Source organism: Gobio gobio, assembly GCF_949357685.1.
Source record: "Gobio gobio genome assembly, chromosome: 18".
NCBI lineage: Eukaryota > Metazoa > Chordata > Actinopteri > Cypriniformes > Gobionidae > Gobio > Gobio gobio.
This window is the reverse complement of record NC_137111.1, coordinates 37951716-37971683: the sequence shown is the minus strand read 5'-3', so window position 1 is coordinate 37971683 and position 19968 is coordinate 37951716. Positions and strand designations below refer to the sequence as shown.

At 37.2% G+C, this 19968-nt stretch overlaps 1 protein-coding gene across 1 annotated transcript in view; it reads right to left on the bottom strand.

The window, feature by feature from the left end:
• sema4ga (sema domain, immunoglobulin domain (Ig), transmembrane domain (TM) and short cytoplasmic domain, (semaphorin) 4Ga) overlaps positions 1-19968 on the bottom strand; it is a 45996-nt gene that overhangs the window by 20361 nt on the left and 5667 nt on the right. Inside the window, exons 2-3 of the mRNA XM_079842652.1 lie at positions 16373-16679; positions 2342-2490 (exon numbers count right to left, since the gene is read on the bottom strand). Of these exons, the coding sequence (XP_079698778.1) occupies positions 2342-2490; positions 16373-16499 (276 nt within the window). The 5' untranslated portion in view covers positions 16500-16679. The remainder of the gene's footprint in view (positions 1-2341; positions 2491-16372; positions 16680-19968) is intronic.

Below are 19968 nucleotides of genomic sequence, written 5' to 3'. Positions count from 1 at the left end.
CAAATGCAATGGAGTCAATGGTCACCAAAACTGTTTGGCCATCAACATTCTTCAAAATATCTTCTTTTGTGCTCCAAAAAAGAAAGAATTTCATACAGGTTAGGAACAACATGAGGGTAAGTAACTATCCCGTATCCAGTTTTAGGATACTGCAACACATAATTTGACTTCTGTTCTCCTTTGTTGTGTTCATGCACCAATATTATGCAAGAAAAAAAAACACAATTCGTTATGCAAATAAAAACGAAAGAACACCAATCACATTTCAGCATGTATATATCATAGTGATGTCATAGTAGCTGTGATTTTTTTTATTTTTAGAATAGACCATTTGGGAGCAGACATCCCTGCAGTTGGGCATGTATTGTGGTGGCTGAAAAACAGCGGTAACAATTGGAGGAAAACCGGATAATCCACAGAATAAGAGAAAAGATGTCTTGTTGTGCCTTCGGATGTCGGAGTCGGAATGTAAAAAAAGATGGTCTTCATTTTTATAGAATACCCTTTGAAGCTAAATGCAGACGTTCATGGTTGCAAGCCATTAAACGGACAGTCTAGACTGGGACAATTATTTAAACATGAATTTGATGCATAGTACACAATATTCTGTGCAGTTGTGGCCTAATAGTTTGAGAATCAGACTTGTAACCTGAAGGTTGTGGGTTCGATTCTCAAAGGACTAGTTCACTTCAAAATGAAAATTTCCTGATCATTTACTCACCCCCATGCCATTCAAGATGTTCATGTCTTTCATGTCTTGGAAAAGAAATTACGTTTTTGAGGAAAACATTCCAGGATTTTTCTCCACGCAATGGACTTCAATGGCAACCAAAATGTTGAAGGTCCAAATCAACGCAGTTGCAAAGGGCTTCAAAGGGCTTCAGAGGCTTTGCACTTATCTAGCGAAACCATCGGTCATTGACATGATCATCTTGGATGAGATGGGGGTGAGTAAATTATCAGGAAATTTTCATTTTAAAGTGGACTAATCCTTCAATACCGGCAGGAAATGACCAAGGTGCCCGTGAGCAAGGCATATCATGTCACTTCACTTCACTTCAATAGATCTACATTATATTCACAAATGCAGTTCATAGGGGACATAATGTATTAGCCCTACAGTTACAGCATGATATTTAAACCTATAACATTTCACATAGATAACATTTAAACCACAATTCTGACTTTTTTCTCACAATTGAGAGTTTATATCTCCTTATTCGGACTTTATAACTAAAATTGAGTTTAAATCAATTCTGAGAAAAAAAATTCTGAATTGCAGGATATAAACTCACAATTCTGAGGTTCATCATGACGCAATTATCATTTTTACGTCCTGCATTTGCGCCCATGGGCATGCTGGTCTGAAAACGAGGTGTGTTCAGGCGCATTGTTTTCGTTTAGTTACCCTTTAAGGCAATTGAAATAGACTGCACCATTGACCAACTGAAACCTGGTCTAAAGTCAATAGCGCAGTATTTTTTGTGTTATTTAAAGGACGCATTAGTAATATGCGCCAAAAACACACCCATTACTCATTAAGAGAATAGGGGCAACCCTTTTGGACCATGCGCCGGGCACGCCGACCATTTCTGGATTTGGACACGCCCTAAGTGCACCTGCGGCATGCGCTTCAGACCATGCGCTTAGACCGTTCAAATAGGGCCCTATATCTTGCCATTCTGACTTTTCTACTCAGAACTGTGAGATATAATCTCAGAATTGCAAGAAAAAAAAGCAAGAATTGATAGTTATCAATATATAATATATCACTTTTTCCCTCAGAACTGCACCCAAAACAAATGGACTTTTATTTTAATAATTTTCATTACTTATCCACGTCCAGAAGGTCTAGATTTATCCAGGTTTTTGAGGTGCTGAATTAAAATAAGAAGCATCTTGATTTTTAGATGTTTTAGCTTATTTTATAAGACTTGTTTTGCCTTGTATTTGTGTAAATCATCTAAGTCATCTTGAAAGTTTGGTGGAAGGTTTGCTGAGGACCCCTGGTTGAGAACCACTGCTCTAGAAAGTGGTCATAAAATAGTTTTAAAATACAGCTCAAGATGTGCATTTTGTTCCATATCCTGTGTGAACAGCCTCTAACAATGTACATTCCCCTACATTTTTCAAAAAGTATAAAGTTCACATAAACCAAAAATAGATGGTACCTAACACTGAAATTATTCACATAAAGTTTGAATCAAGCAGTTTTAATTAATTGCAGAACAGAACAGATTTTAGAGAAAAGGGGAATAAAAATAGGATATTTCAAGAACATCAATACAGTTCTGCCTGGCAAGCTCCGTAATTAAGTGCTGATGTGTTTGCGGGTACGTACGGTCTGTGGAGAGCTGCTGGAGATGTCACTAGCCTGCAGGGCATATAAAGCCCCTCTAGCTCCCACGTACAACACGCCTGCCTCCTCTTCCAGCAGCAATAAACTGTAGTTCAGTGTCAAGCCTCTGAAGCGCCTGCACCCCAACAGCCCTGAAACACACAGGACATACCAGTTAAAGAAATATTTTATCCATAAAAGGGATCTGTAAACACTTCAGTAAGATCTGTGGGTGCTTGGTGTTGAGAAGATGTGCTGTTTCCTGTGTCAGTGTTTAAACTTATTGACATTCAACTCAAGCTTTCCTTTTCCAAAATTAATCTTGAGAGATGCATGCTGTGTGTCCCCATCATTCACATATCAACATGTATAACATCAGTAAAGACACCAATATTTGCTCCGAGATAAATTAATGTTTCAAATTTTATTCATATTTTAATTGAGGAATCAATCTTTTTCAATGACTGTTATAAGTGATAGCCTTGATTATTAATTAAGTACTTCTTGGCATGTTTTTACAATTCAATACAGCATACTGGCATATTTGTGACCCTGTACCACAAAACCAGTCATAAGTCGCACGGGTATATTTGTGGCAATAGCCAAAAATACATTGTATGGGTCAAAATTATCGATTTTTCTTTTATGCCAAAAATCATTAGAATATTAAGTAAAGATCATGTTTCATGAAGATATTTTGTTAATTTCCTACCGTAAATATATAAAAAATTTATTATTATTAGTACTATGCATTGATAATGACTTCATTTGCTCAATATTTAGATTTTTTTTATACCCTCAGATTCCAGATTTTCAAATAGTTGTATCTCTTCCAAATATTGTCCTATTTTAACAAACCATACATAAATGGAAAGTTTATTTATTCCACTTTCAGATGTATAATAATAAATACATCTTTATTTTAAAAAATTGGTTTTGTGGTCCAGGGTCACATTTATTACTTCTTCAGGTAACTGACATAATGACATGCTTCTCTCTTTATGTTTGACAGCATTATAACTAGTAGGGAAGCTTGTCAAGCCTAGCAACAGACAGTAACCAAGGGGACAGGGCTTATTGTTGTTTTTAATGTTTCCATGTCCATGTCTAGGCACCCTGCAGAGGCGGCAAGACAGCACACATCATGCTGACATTATTCCTTTATGGATAATAACCTTAATTAATCATTCAAGGCCTCTTATTCACTGTTGAATAATTTCAGAACTGACCTTTTTCACCCAAAGTATCGAAGGCTTGGTCACATGAAACCAAACGAAAGAAAACTAAAAACAAAACACATTTGATGATTTTATGTGGTGTTCTATCAAGCACAATTAACCTTTTGATGTCCACTACTGTTCAACTTTTTGGGGTCAGTAAGACTGTTTTTTATTTTTAAGAAATTAATATTTTATTTAGCAAGGATGCATTAAATTGACAGTAAAAGACATTTATAATGTTGCAAAAGTTTTCTATTTTAGATAAATGCTACTCTTTTGATCTTTCTATTCACCAAAGAATCCTGGAAAAAATGTATCATGGTTTCCACAAAAAATATTAAGCAGCACAACTGTTTTCAAAATTAATAATAATCCTAAATGTTTCTTGAGCAGCAAATCAGCATATTAGAATGATTTCTGAAGGATCATGTGACACTGAAAATTGTAGTAATGATGCTGAAAATTCAGTTTGCCATCACAGGAATAAAATGCATTTTAAAATATATTAAAATAGATTAGTTATTTTAAACTGTAACAATATTCCACAATATTACTATTTTTACTGTAGTACTGATCCTGCCTTGGCGAGCATAAGAACACTTCTTTCAAAAATATATATTTTACCAACCCCAAGCTTTTGAACGGTAGTTTAAATGATTTGCAAGCAACAGTAACTAAAGTGGAAAAATCCAAGTAGTAAAAAAACTAAAACTAGTGGTAGTAAAAGACAATCACTCATTCCATAAGTGTAGGAGGTAGAACGCCCTTTTAAAACAAAGGTGAGCTGATACACACACACGCACACACATTCCTGGTTCCTTGTTTGCACAACTGCTTGTTGTGTATCGCACTACTGTGATGATGTGTTCATGACACGTGGTGTTCGGTATGTGGCCTGCAAAAATGACACCACGCGCTCTACAGTAGCAACACACGCAGCCCACAGGACGCACGTCACACGTCACATTCTTGTGTAGGCAGCAGCGTGCAGCAGCACTTCATGCAGGGACAGGACAGGTTATGCAGCGCAGCCAGATTTGGCTGACGACCCAGAGCATTACAATGACAGCAGAGCTGACAAATACAGCTATGGAGAGAAAGAGGGGAGCCGGCCACAGGCACAGCGCAAGAGAGGCAGACGGATGTAGAGATGCACAGAAAAAGAGAGGATAATTAAGGTGCCCTGTGACTCCCTGCTGACACAGCACTGCTGTATTTCGCAAACATGCAGAATCTTCTGCATTTCCTTAATGCTTCCTGCTCACTCACACACATGCTCAATAGACCTGATTAAACCTCTAATGCTTAAGCAGTTCCATTCATTAACTCATATGTTTTTGTGTCTGACTGTGTAGGTTGATTGCGGTAGAAATAATGACCTACTCATGATTTTACATGTCTCACCAAACAAACAAATTATATTATTAATGACCAAAACTTAAAATACATTCAAACCATCAGCAACTCAATTCTTGACAAACATCTTCACACCAAGGATGATGACATACTATAACCATTATAATCATTTATAATCATACTATATCGTTTATAATCATTCTAATTCTGTGAGAATAGGGAAGTCCACACCACAGCGATAACGACACTGTGGATATTATAGGAATCACTTTCAGAACGTTTTTTTCCTGCTGATGAACGATAAAAACATTGACAGCCAATCAGAATCCACCTGATAACATAACTGCAGAATGCCCTTAAAATAGAGAGAATGCCATTATCCGTTAATGTGGATACTAACATAGTTATTGTTTATTTATAGGTTTATTTATATTCTATTTGTGTGTCAACGGGCCTTTACAGTACCCTGTTTACACTAGTACGTTTTCGTTTTAACACACCGTTTTAAAATGAAAACGATCTGTTTCCAATACGTTTCAGAAAAGATATCCGTCCACACTACACGACCGAAAACGCATTTCACATGACCCTTCATGCACACTGGGCATGCGCGTACAAGTGTAAACAATTACCGATTTCTTTAATAATAGCTTGCCTCTTGCTCATGTAGGCAGCTGCAGTTTTATAAAATGCAGTTTAACTGCATAATGGCTGCTAAAAAGGACAACAAAGTCAGCAACGGTTCCAGTTACGTCTCCATGTTACTGTTTACACCGTCATCAAGGCTGGTCTGTTACAGAGTCGTTGAGTGAGACGGCTCTGGGGGGTATTCCAGAAAGCAGGTTATGTGACATACCTAGATATGTTTAAGAGTAAGTAAGCAAAAAAACGGAGGTACCTTTCAGGGTATGTAAGTAGCCATAGCAACTCACTCTCTGATAACCTGCTCCGGACCAGGTTTTGTTCCAGGGTTAGTTTGCTTAAGAGGTATTCAGACGCGGTTTATATATTTATATTAATATAACTAAATTTGTTATATAGTTACAGTTAAATTAATTCTAAAGCACTATTATAAAAATGTAATGTTTAAATGTTCAATTCAAATATATATTATTAATTATTTTATTGTCATCTCACACATGGATCTGCATTCAATTAGCATCAAACAAACAATTTAATCCTTATTCTCAGTGAATAAAGATTACTTATTATATTAAAAGATTGAAAAAATGAATGCACAACCACCAAATAGGTGGCGAAGTGCACTAAGTAGGTTATGTAAATTGCCATTAAACAAAAGAAGAAGAAGGAAGTAGAATGGAATCGTCTGTTTCCATGGTGAATCATCGATTCGTTGCTCTGTTGAGAATGTCTTTTGTGTTTACTGGGAACATGAGTCGTCTGAACTTACTCACGGACACGTTTTTGGAACCAGCATACCTTGAGTAAGCAAGGTTTGGGTTAATCAACCAAGAGTTCATATGTGACGGTAAGTTAACCTTGCTTTCTGGAATACCCCCCCGGTCTGCAGCGTTTCCAAAAGTCTCCGTTTTCAAGGGTCGAAAACTCAGGAGTGGCATAGACGCCAAGCGTTTTAAAACGCACTAGTGTAAACAGGGTCTAAGAGAGACATTCGTTTGTTTACTTTTGAATGGGCATTAGCATTAGCTGAAACAGCCCAAAAAATACAGATTTTGCTGTTTTGTTTGCATGGATTGAGTTAAAAACGATTGTTATCAGTGTAACGTGTATGCTATGTTTCATTGTGTTTTGGATATCCCTGCTTTCCTGTGTGACCTAGTTTCCAAGTCTGTGTCAGCGTCATTCTGTTCACCTGGTGTTCGTTAATTATCTCATTATTTCCCTCGTTTAGTCTCTCTCTCTCTCTCTCTCTCTCTCTCTCTCTCTCTCTCTCTCTCTCTCTCTCTCTCTCTCTCTCTCTCTCTCTCTCTCTCTCTCTCTCTCTCTCTCTCTCTCTCTCTCTCTCTCTCTCTCTCTCTCTCTCTCTCTCTCTCTCTCTCTCTCTCTCTCTCTCTATATATATATATATACTCCCTGTTTTGTTTGATTTATTGGATTAAAGACTATTTTTGCTGATCTCCATCTTTGTGCACTTTATACAGCCACACGTGACAATCAGATTGTATTCCTGATTTGAAATTTAAATTAAATTTCACAATATATAGATTTCAGGCTTTCCTAATTCACGGGCTGTACTTTGATTCACAAATAGCATCATATATATATAGCCACCAAACGACTTGCCTTACAGGGATTTTGACAATGCAAACTAACAAAAATTGGTCCTCTTGGGTTGAATGACATCATTTAAAAATCAACAATTGGAAAAAAAAAAAACATAACTCAACCATTACTCTGAATATTGTTCCCTTCGGTGCTTATGGTCTTGCTTCAAAACTCTGCTTGTGCCGAACAGTCATATAATCATCAAATAATAATTAGTGGGCAAGAGGTCATGAGACTGGAATATTTAATTTATCAAACCAATTTCTTAAACCTTAAGAAAAGCTATGAGTCTAATCCGCTGGCTCAAAGTTAAATAGCAGAATGATCCACTCTGTGCTCTTTTCCAATTGCTGTCATCTCTCCTCTCAATATCTTCATCCTCCACCCCCCCCAGAACAGAGCCAACAATGTTAACAGAACAGATTGATTCACTCAGACACACTATCACATCACAAAATGTGTTTCCCACAGTCCTCCAGATATCATATTGTCACTCTTCAGTGGGCAGTGTTAGCCTGGAGAAGCATAAGGGCAATCTCAAACCCACGGAGCCCAACTGGGCAGAGACTTGCACAAATTATTAATGTAGCAATGTAAAAGATGTCTGGTCACAAAAGACATTACACATATTGAACGTTGTCATACTGACACATCACATGTAAGTTGTACTTTGCCACTAGGCACCAGATTCAACACAAACAGATGTTCGAAATGGTAAACGAATTACAAGCCAAGGTTATTCAAACAAAACCAAGGTTTACATGAGCACAGCACAGAGACCTCCACAATATTGCCGCGTTGGGCTGAGCAGAGCAGCTTTGAACTACAAACAAATGTCAAAAGATGTGTAAAAATGGCACTGGCCCAGCATGAAGCAACGCCCATTCTAACCAGACCAGCAACCTGACTGACGGCAGTCTACAGGCCTGCTATTACGCAGACACAAACCACACGACCTATAAGTGCCTGTCATTCTCAGGCACATAGTGCAGAGTGAAGGAAAGCTATTGTTTCCCAAAACCGGAATTACTTGTTTTCCTCAAATAGAGCTTCTCAAGAGTTTAAAGCTGTACAAATGGTTGTCTGTTCAACATGGTCATGCGATCTTACAAGAAACTGATGGAGATCATTGAAGCATTGGCAAACTAAACAGACAGACAATGAGTTTATTCGGTGGAAATGAGTTTTGGTGGGAACCTCCATAATGTTCTACCAACATAAAGTTTGGGATTATCAGTGCAGCTCCACTTATAAACAGTGTTGGATGTAATGCATTACTAACTGTAATTGAATACTGTGTAGAACAATTATATATAAAACAACAGTGGATTTAATGTAACCTTCTCCCTTTAAATACTTTTGCAATTTCATATTATTTATTTGAAAGAATTAAAAGGGACATTTCATGTCTATCCTTATATTATTCAACTGGTGGAGGATGATATGGGATTTAGAAAATAATTAGTAATAATGCAATACTTTTTAGAGAGAGTAATTAGTATAGTAATCTAATTACACTGTTGAACATGTAATAAGTAGCCAGAAATGAATGACCTTTTTAGAGTAACTTAACCAACACTGCTTATAAATTTTTTTTTACCATATCTTTTTGGACATGATACCATGCTAATACTTTGTTTAAATACAATGGTAATGTTTTGGGTCTTAAACTTTGATGTAATATTCCCATATTGTTCTACAACTCAGTTCAGAGTTACAAACCTACAATGTATCACTAAATTGTGTAAATGAATGCCAAGTACAAAGAGTGCTGATGTTCCAGCCTATCCCATTAACGCTAATAGAAAATGCTAGCTGTAACCATGTTAGCTACAGGCTAACAACTCTAAAAACATAAAAGAGTCTGTTTGATGTGGTGAAGCGGATGATGTTACAAGTACAACTCCTCTACATTCACAGTACATTGATATAATCATTCGATACCATGGCATAACCCTCTGGCATTATTGTTCAATGCAACCACCATAGTAATTTTTTTTAAAGAATGTTCTATCTAAATATTCTGGGAATAAAAAGTGTAAACAGGCATTTAATTGTTATTCAAACATCCAATTAACCTAAAAAATATCTCAGAACAAAGACAACTGACACTGCTTTTACCACAGATTCATGTATTTCAGTCTGATATAAGATCCACTGTGGTGTAACAATGAAGCAACAGAGAACAATACTAGCATTTCCTGTTCTCTGGATGAAGTATAATCCAACCATTGAGACAGGTAAGGCGAGGCAGCAGCCCACCAAAATGACTCACCCACTATAAGAAACGCCATCTGACTGTAGCATATATTATTTGTCATCCACTGTAGTACACATCACAAGAAACTCACAATATACACTAGTGTTCAAACGTTTTTTGTTGAAATTAATACTTTAATTCAGCAAGAATTTGTTATTGCTGTTCTTTTGAACTTTCTGTTCATCAAAGAATCCTGAAAAATGTATTACAGTTTCCACCAAAATAAGCAGCACAACTGTTTTCAACATTGATAATAATAATAAACGTTTCTTGAGCACAAAATCAGCATATTAGAATGATTTCTGAAGGATCGTGTGACACTGAAGAGTGATGGCTGCTGAAAATTCTGCTTTGCATCACAGGAATAAATTACATTTTAAAATACATTACGCTAGAAAATATCTATTTTAAATAGTAATTATATTTCACAATATTACTATTTTTACTGTATTTTTTATCAAATAAATACAGCCTTAGTGAGCATAAAAAACATCTTTCAAAAAATCATGCTGACCCCAAAGTTTTGAACAATAGTTATCCACTTCAAGCATGCAATATGCAAATATCCTATATGGTCAAAAGTATAAACATTTCATTTCAAAACCATCAGTATTAATAGAGGGTTGATCCACTCTACACTGCAAAAAAATATCTGTTCAATAAGTTATGACAACATATTTTTTTACACTGCTTTAAATCATCAAAATAAGCTAAGCAATTTTCTACTTTTTATACAAGACTCAACTAATTTTAGTTAGTTTAATGCAATTTAAGTTGAAATTACTTAAAGGGTTAGTTCACCCAAAAATGAAAATTCTGTCAGTAATTACTTACCCTCATGTCGTTCGACACCTGTAAGACCTTTGTTCATCTTCGGAACAAAAATTAAGATATTTTTGTTGAAATCCAATGGCTCAGAAAGGTGCATGCGTCGTGGTGCTTTGTGAGTTCACGTCAAAGGCCCAGGCGGAAGACAGAAACTTGTTGAATAAAGTCGTTATTTTGATTTTTTTGCGCACAAAAACTATTCGCGATGCTTCATAAAATTATTGTAGAACCACTGTAGTGAGATGGACTTTGTAACGACGTCTTTAGTACCTTTTATGGGTCTTGTGACTGCAAGTTACATTGCTGCCAATGGAGGCATTTCTGAGCCATCGGATTTCAACTAAAATATCTTAAATTTGTGTTCCGAAGTTGAACAGGTCTTACAGGTGTCGAACGACATGAGGGTAAGTAATTAATGAGAGAATTTTCATTTTTGGGTGAACTAACCCTTTAAACATCCAAGTTGATTGTAGCCTACTGAAAAATGTAAGGCATTTTTAAAGTGTAAAATAACACAACATTGATGCAGAGATAAGATCCCTTTCAAACTGAAACAGAAACGGGCCTTCATCAAACTCAAGCCACAAAGTTGGAAGGTCAAAATTGTGTAGAATATCACTTTAAAGCAGCACTAGGTAGGTTTTGCTCTAGGGGTCCCCCTACAGTTGGGAAACAGTATTGTCCACACTACTACTGTCGTAAACTCTGTCATCCGTCATCAGGGGATGCATCGCAAGTGCATTTGTTGACATGACAACCATGACGCCGCATTCACACGGGGCGTCGGCGTCAATGCTTCTCGGCCCGTGTGAATGCGGCGTGATAGCCCTGAACACTGCAGGAGGATTTTACATGCAGGTGTTCTGCTTGCGTTGCGTGTGAAATGTCTTCATCCCAGGTACAGTGGCACATGTTTCAGCATGTCATTGTCATATGAATATAATTTCATGGGTTTAATTTTTTTTTCAAACGCCAAATGATCGCGATGCTCACGTTTACAAGCCAGCGTCATTATAGTAGCCTAGTCTATTGGTTACCGTTTTACAGAATCTGTATGATACTTCAATTCAATGTTTGAGTGGTAGGTAATAACCATATATCGTCAATATTATAATATCAAGCTACTATAGATTAATCTGCAAATTTGAAAAATCGATTTGCATTATAGCTTGAGGCAAGACAAATAAACCAATATCACAGACATGTTAGGTATCCTAAAATATGATTTTGTACGTCTTATGTATTTACTTGCAAGAATGTAGCCCCTCCTCCTTCAGCTCACGCCAACGAGCAAACGCTGGCCCAATGTTGATCCTCGTCCTGCCTTCACTTTCTCGTTTCCTCTTTTTGCGTTCCTCCAACAAAACCTTTGCTTTCTTATTTTTCTGTGCTGCCTCGGCCATGACTATAACATTCGGCAAACAAATGATAGTTGGGCTCGCACATCCAAATTTAAGTGGGGGTGGTGGTGAAAGTGACGTATATGCCGTAAAGCAGTCGAATTTTGTAGTTCTTTTTGTTCTCGGGTTACTACCCGAAACCGGAAGTTTAAAAGTACGCTTAAAAGCGATACAGACCCCGTCAGGCTATGGCAGACGTGTCATTCAACCTATTGTAAGTCGATGTATCATCACAAGAGTCTTGAAAATATATTATAAAGGTTGAAAAGTTACCTAGTGCTGCTTTAAGCAGTAACATTAAACTCTGTCACTGGAATTAAGGGCCTAACCGAACCTGTCAGTTAGAAGGGGATGTCAACATGCAGTTATCCATGTAGTGAATATACAATTGAGCGCTAGAAGCAGAATGACTCACATCAGACCTTAACAACTGACATTACAGTATTTACTCAAGACACTCCCATCCAGTCTGCACACACACACCTCTGTCTTCTGATCTGAAAAGGTTAACTAATTTGCAAATCAATATGACATCCAGAACATGATTCAGACTGACGTCCCAGAGGCCTTGTGCATGTGTTGTGAGAGAGAGACATGTGTATTTGCTAAATAAACAAGTGAAGGTCTCCCGAGAACCAGTGAGGAACTCGGCGTTCATTGTCATGTTTCAACCAGTCACTTCATGCAGTTTCACAGCAGTCTGAGCTTTGATATTTGACAGAAGCATAATGAGTGTGTTCAGTGTGTCTTAGAGGAGTACAATACATACAGTGCAAATATAATTTACACTGTCCTCCCTCAGGTAGCCTGTCACTATCTCGACTCCGTCTCATGTCTCTGAGGGTTACTAGGGTATAAAGTACAGAGCTCTCTGAAATCATTAATGATTAAGCAACCCCAAAGAGAGGAAATCATCGGTTTTAGAGGTGCAGGATACAGACACTGCATCTGCTTTAGGGTTCCTGAGACATACAGTCCAAATTAAAAGTGGACTATATGTCTTTATGCATCTACACGAAGGCTTTAATTTGCAATAATGACAGACTAACTGTACATAGTGCTTACAAAATAAAGAAATAAATTGGTATGAAATATTTATTTACACCATATTAGCATTAGCAGTATATTTATTGAAAACTCAAAAGTAATACAATTTAAAGTAATCATAAAAATAATATTTAAATGAATAGTATACAATAATTTAACAATATTATCTTTACAAACAAAACAATAAAAAAAATAATAATAACAATAACAGTTACAGACAATCTTTCTATTTGATAATAATTCTTATTTTTTCCCAGGATTAACCTTATTAAAAAATGTCCATTAATGTAATTCCCTCGATAAATAAAAACATGAAATGATTTTATGTGAAAAGAAAGGGAGCACGGATTGTTATGAGACACATGCCTGCATGAAACTTTTTAATGCCAATTATACAATTTAGCAGTCATTGCAAATATTTGACTAAGAATATTTGGAGATTTTTAATTGAAAAAAAATATATTTTATGCAATATATGTCTCACACGCATACACACAAAATTCTTGGATCAGACCAAGAAAAAGCCAAAACAGATTTTTGAGTAATCCAGGGATTTAAGAAAATAAATATTATTATTGAAAAAAACGTATCAAAAAAGACTAGGCAATTAATACAGGTAATTTTGACAACATTTGCACATTTGTCTTGGTGTCCATCCATGCTATGACCAAAACAATTTTTTTTTTTTTTTTGAGGAATACGTGAAATCTGAAATAAATAAATAATTGAATAAACTGATTTTTAAAATATTTTTTTAAACATAGCCTTCTGGGTCAATTTGATCCACTTTATGCATTCTAGGGTTTAAAAGGTTTCTTTTTTTCCTTTGGTAATGTCTCATCTCACTTAGGGCGCCAAGTGAGCCAAGAACACTAACGTTTAATGTATTCCTTTTGCACACTTTCATCTCTTGCCTGATGTCACTGAGCAGGGGTTTGATATTAATTGATATCTCATTTTCCATTCACAGTGATAATCTGAGCTCATGCCTGCACAGGGATGCTAAATGAAATGATGAGGAGAGATGAGCTCATTGGTTTTTGTAAGTGCAGTAGAAGCTGCTAAGTAACTTGATGAAAAGATCTGTCAGACTGATGTATGCAGGGATGGATTATGGTCCTGCAAGGCTCCAGCCACTTGGCTTTTTCTTAGCTACACTTCCCTCTCTGCTGTTTCTAAGCTTGTACGATACGCAAGTTAATGCGTCATGTTTATAGGTAGTAGGTACCATAAAAATGTATTTCAATAAAAATATAATAAATGTACACACACAGAAGTTGCACACACTTGACGCAACACAATTGCAACCAATCAGAAGATCAGGTGTTTTTATACAGTTATACAGAGTAGGATTTTGGACCAATTACATTTTACTGTGACCGGGTCTTACACACCTTAACGGCACAAAAGTACAAATCAGGGTTAAATTATAGTTCACTTAAAACTAAAACCATATATATTTAAATAAAATATAAAGACACGTGTTTTACTTCAAGCAAGGGAACATTGCTTATTTTCATTTAGTCTATATACTAAAAGAACTAAAACTGAGATAAAAGATAAGAAATAGAATTTTTTTCATAAAATACAAAAAATTCTAATATCTGAAACACACAACAAAATTGCTAAAACGTTCAAATTAACTAGGAAAAATGAAACCTATTTCAAAATATTATTAAAAACTATAGTATGTCAAAGATACTAAAATAACAGAGTAGCATCAATGAGCAGCTGATTATGAATGCATAATTAATTCGTTTGGAAATAATGAATGAATGGTGTTTCGAACTCAACAGAAAGCCGACAAAGCACAGCATTATTGTATTGTACATTATTGGACGAATGTTTCAATCATCTGAAGGTGAGAAAAAGTAATTCCACATATTTTACATAAGCTACTTAATGCAATTATAATCCTCCAACCCTGCTTGTGATCGTCTTCTGCACTGAAAATCTGCTGCAAAGCTCCTTCTCTAGGTCATTGACCTGGCAGGGAAAGGTAGGACTAGTCTTGGAGAGTGAACCTGCTGCTCTGCTCTCTCAATGTTTTTACACTCAACACAGGCCTCAAGTCTCTTAGCCCTCTGAACTCTCTGCGATTGTGTAACTAAACACTGGCGATAAAGGAAACCTTGGGTTGACTTATTGTGCCTTCTCTCCAGCATTTCTGCTTCACAGATGTGAGAGAAAGCGGTATTATTGTTCAACAGCGAAGAGAGATACAAAATTCAAGCTGGCAAGCAGCGAGTCATCTAAACGGCTGTGATAGAGCTCTTGCTTACATCTGAATGATTAAGTACATAGTTATAAACAGTCCCTGAACCCACTCCCCCTCATGTAACCACACAGCTGATTCTCTGCATCTGCCTGAGCAGCCATTTTTATTTACTTGAAAATTAACCGTACTGAAAAGTACTGTAGTGGCACAGTAGTACCATGTTACAGTGATACTAATGGACACATAATGATGATTATCATATTTAAAGGGGTCTTATAATGCCCCTTCTTACAAGATGTAAAATAAGTCTCTGATGTCCCTAGAGTGTGCATATGACGTTTTAACTCAAAATACCCGACAGATCATTTTTTATAGCATGTTAAAATTGTCACTTTTTGAGGGTGAGCAAAAACGCACCGTTTTTGTGTGCGTCCCTTTAAATGCTGCAAATGAGCTGCTGCTCCCAGCCCCCTTTCTAGAAGAGGGCGGAGCTTCAAGAGCTCATGTTACCTCACACAGACACACACTGAAAACGTCCGAAACTGTTCAGCCTTTTATGTTCAAACCAGAGTCAGACAATGATGGAGAGACTCAAGAAGAAGTGACAACATGTAGAATGCAAAAGGACGTTTCTGAATGGTTAGTTGATGAATTTATGTAGCTGATGTGGCGATAACTATCTTCAAAGTCATTTATTAGCATATTCTGTCATGATAATCTATAAATCGCTCGTGTAGGAACTGTTGTAAGATGCCTTCAGATCCAGAGAATATATGATGTATGAAGATAACAGGTTTAGTTTAATTACGTTTATAACTTATGTTGTCATCTTGCTTTTATGACATGCTATTGCATTTGTGTTACGTACTGTATTGCAATAAAGGTGAAAAGATGGATGCGACAGCCTGAGCAGACTCCCAAATATGCTCTACTACCACAACTCTTCCTCTTCTCAACATGGTCTTTGTTGTGTGTTCCCGGCGTGGGATATATGTAAATTTTAGGGTTAGTGATGTCTCGAACCTGTGAATAAGCTCATTGTAGTCCCTGCCAGCCGTTTGTTGTAGTCTTTAAAAAGCGATTTCTTTCAAATAAAATATCTCCCTTTGCTTTGAACTTTGAGCGTTGTAACTTTGCAGATGTTGTTTATGCTCAAACAGCAACATTGCACACTAACTAAAGTTAAAAAAGTGAAATCATAATCAACCACCCCTCATAGTTTTCACGCGATGTCACACCCTTATAGGAACGCCCACATGGAGGGCAAAACAAGGCTTTCCTCCATTGCCTGCCAGTCATTTTATTAATATAAAAGTACTAGTAAGACAGCGATATTAAGACCAAATTCAATACATACAGTATTGATGATGCATACTAGGGCAAGCAGATAAACTCTACAAACACAACACAGCTTTTCATACAAGTATTTTTTTCATAAAAACACCATTTGTAACATACCATTGGAGAAGACCGTAGTTCTGGGGGTCACATCCAGGTCTAAAGGGGGTCTGAAGGGGTAACCCCACAGAGTGGACGCAATACACAGCAACAGCAGGAACAGCAGCCGTGCACTATGGGTCATCATCTTCAGTCTGACCAGGAGGGGTGAGTACCACGAGACCGCCGCTCATCCCCCCTCTCAAGGGAGGAGAAAGTCACTCACGCCGTCTCTTAAGACCCTTTCCTCTGGTGTGCACAAATGCTGTTGTTTTCCTCTTCTTCACTAAAACGTAAAACAGCTGTCCTTCCCCTCAAGTGGTTCACTCTGCAAAACAAGCAAAAACAAGACGGTTAAAACAGGTACAGAAATGACTAGTCAGTGCTGATGTAATAGGTAAGCTGACAGGTGATCAGGTGAAGCGTGTGCACTGACGCTGTAGTTAAATCAGGTTTCTCAAATAACACAATTTAACTGTGCTTCTCTGCCCATATCGCCTAAGGACAACTTACTATCAAGATTCTCATGTTTGCATGGAACAAAGGAACGTGGGCATGTTAAAAGGAAACCAGTAAAGCCTGTGGCACTAAAAGGTTGGCTTAATAGAAATGAAGTCTTCTTTTCAAATATTAAAAAAGTCTGAGTGACACATGCACAAAGCACATGGACACCCAGAGATACGTCAGACAAATATCAAAGGCTTTATTGGATGCAGCGCCGCGTCCAATGACACCGAACTTTCAGGCCTTTAATCCTGAGCTCTGTCTGAGGTGACTGCATTGAATAATAAGCCAGTGATTAATGTATGACAACTGAATGGTTGCCTAATCCAAAAGAGCCAGGACTTTACCCAAATATCACAAACTCAGCCAGAGCTCATCTCTGACTTCCCTCACCTAGCATCAAAAGCAGGGTGGCTTAGTCAGGAAATGCTCTAGAGTTTTCATGTTCAGAGTTCATGAGAATACTGCAATAAACTAGAAATTAGGAGCCAACCAAATGATATGTTAAAGCTGCGGTCCGTAAGTTTACTCTTTGTCTCCATCTCTGTTTGAAACCTGCAATTGCAGTTATTTCATCTTTACGTAGGTTGTGCATCGGCACGGCTCCTCAGCACGGATGAATCTAATGTTTCGAGGAGTTTGTGTACCTCGCTCTCAGTCATCGCACCGGTGTGGATGCTGTACTTCGGAATCACAGATTCTACGTCTTGGAAGTATGACAAAAATAAGAATTTTCACCGGAAAAAAAGTAACATGTCTGCCACTTTTGTTTTGACCAACTGAGGGAAAAAAAGCATTACAATAAATCACGCTAACAACGGTGATTGAATCGAAACAATCGCTTAGCTCATATCACATCAAACCGTGCAAATCATTATCATTGTTATACTTTGTTCTCAAATTGTTAATGTTTACAACATCAGCATTGCGTGACTATGTGTATTTAGTGTGTTTTAGCGTTATCTGTAGATTTCGATTTCTGTACAGCCTAATCTTTAGCTTTTGACTACAGATGAATCTCCAGCTGTCACTGATGATTGTCGTTTCGACCTTTCTGGATTACAATCCGCCATCAAAATGATACGTTTAATTATTCCAGCTGATGTGAGAAAAGGCTATAAGGATCCACCACCTGCAGCATCCTCACATGCGATACTAGCCGGACTCCTACTTTATGTATACAGACGTGACATAATGACGCAAAGACGAACGACGCCATGCTCTAATTTCCCGCGGAAAGCTACCAGTACCACTCAAATTAGAACACATTATTACAAGCTTACCGTTGTGAATCGGGCTAAGGTAAGGAGATTGTTTTGAACACTGGTTTGGATAATTTTTTAACCAAAAAAAGTTACGGACTGCAGCTTTAACAAATACACAGACGTCACCTAAGTTTAGTAATAAAGACTTTATGAATTTCTTCACTGAGAAAATCAAAAGCATCAGAAATACAATTATGTACAACCTTTTACAGCGTTTTATGATTCAGCCTCAATTATCGCACAATTACAGTGTTTTACAACTAGGGATGCACCGATACCAGATAACACTCGGCAACAAATGCTGCAGTAAACCCTTGCAAGACGAGAGAAAATGTCAAGAGATAACCCAAGAGCTATAAAAATAACAGAGGTGCTTACTTAATTCATTATTCTTTGTGATAAGCACATAAAAATAATACTTTTTTCATTCAAGTAATAATAAAGAAGCTGTCCTACATTCATTAGTCTCACTGTGTTGTGCTTGGAAAACTGCCACATCACCCAAAAAATAAAAAAATTAATAAATGTAACGTATCGGCGAGTACCAGGAAAAACATATCGGTACTCGTACTCAGTCCTTAAAAATGGTCTCGGTGCATCCATATTTACAACTATAGGACAGAAAGAGCTAAATAAACGTATCATTGCATCTAAACCAACAACATGTTTATTAGATCCAATACCCACTAAACTACTGAAAGAGTTGTTACCTTTAGCAGAAGAGCTTCTTCTCAATATTATTAACTCGTCTTTATCTCTAGGTCATGTCCCAAGAGCCTTCAAACTGGCCGTTCTTAAAGGGATAGTTCACCCAAAAATGAAAATTCTGTCATCATTTACTCACCCTCAAGTTGTTCCAAACCTGTATGAGTTTCTTTGTTCTGCTGAACACAAAATAAGATATTTTGAAGAATGTTTGTAACAAAGCAGATAGAGCAATCTGCCCCCCCCCCCCCACTATGGTATTCAATGGTTGCTCTATCTGCGTGAACTATCCCTTTAAGCTTCTCGTTACAAAAACACAACTAGATCCAAATGAGTCCAACTGACTAGATCCAAATGAGTCAAATTACAGATCCATTTTAAATTTTCCATCTATGTCTAAAACATTAGAAAAAGTCTGCTCAATTGTGCTCCTCCTTGCAAAAAAAGGAAAGAAACAAAGACAGGGTTCAGGCCCAATCACAGCACAGACACTGCACTTGTGGCATCTAGCTTCTGACCGAGGCTGCATCTCAATATTAGTTTTACTTGATCTTAGTGCTGTGTTTAACACTATATAGATCATAAAATACTATTAGATCGACTAAAAATTACACTGGTATTCAGAGACAGTCATTAAAGGGTTAGTTCGCCCAAAAATGAAATTGGTCATTAATTACTCACCCTCATGTCGTTCCAAACCCTTAAGACCTTTGTTCATCTTCGGAAAACAAATTGAGATGTTTTTGATGTAATCCGAGAGGTTTCGGAACCAGCCGTAGGCAGCAACGTCATTGCAACTTTCAAGGCCCAGAACGGCTTGTTCTGAGACAATGCTTATGATTTATGGGGATAAAAAAAAAAGGAGTGGGTGGATTTTTACCATTATAGGGTGGTTGTGTACACACACTGCCAACACACATTTATGTTCAAACACAATGTAAAAGTGAATTTTGCATAATTGGTGCCCTTTAAGGTTGAACCACTGGAGTCACATGGACTATTTTAACGATGTCTTTACTACCTTTCTGGGCCTTGAAAGTTGCAATGATGTTGCTGCCTATAGATGGTTCAGAAACCTCTCGGATTTCATCAAAAACATCTCAATTTGTGTTCCGAAGATGAAGGTGTTATGGGTTTTTGTAC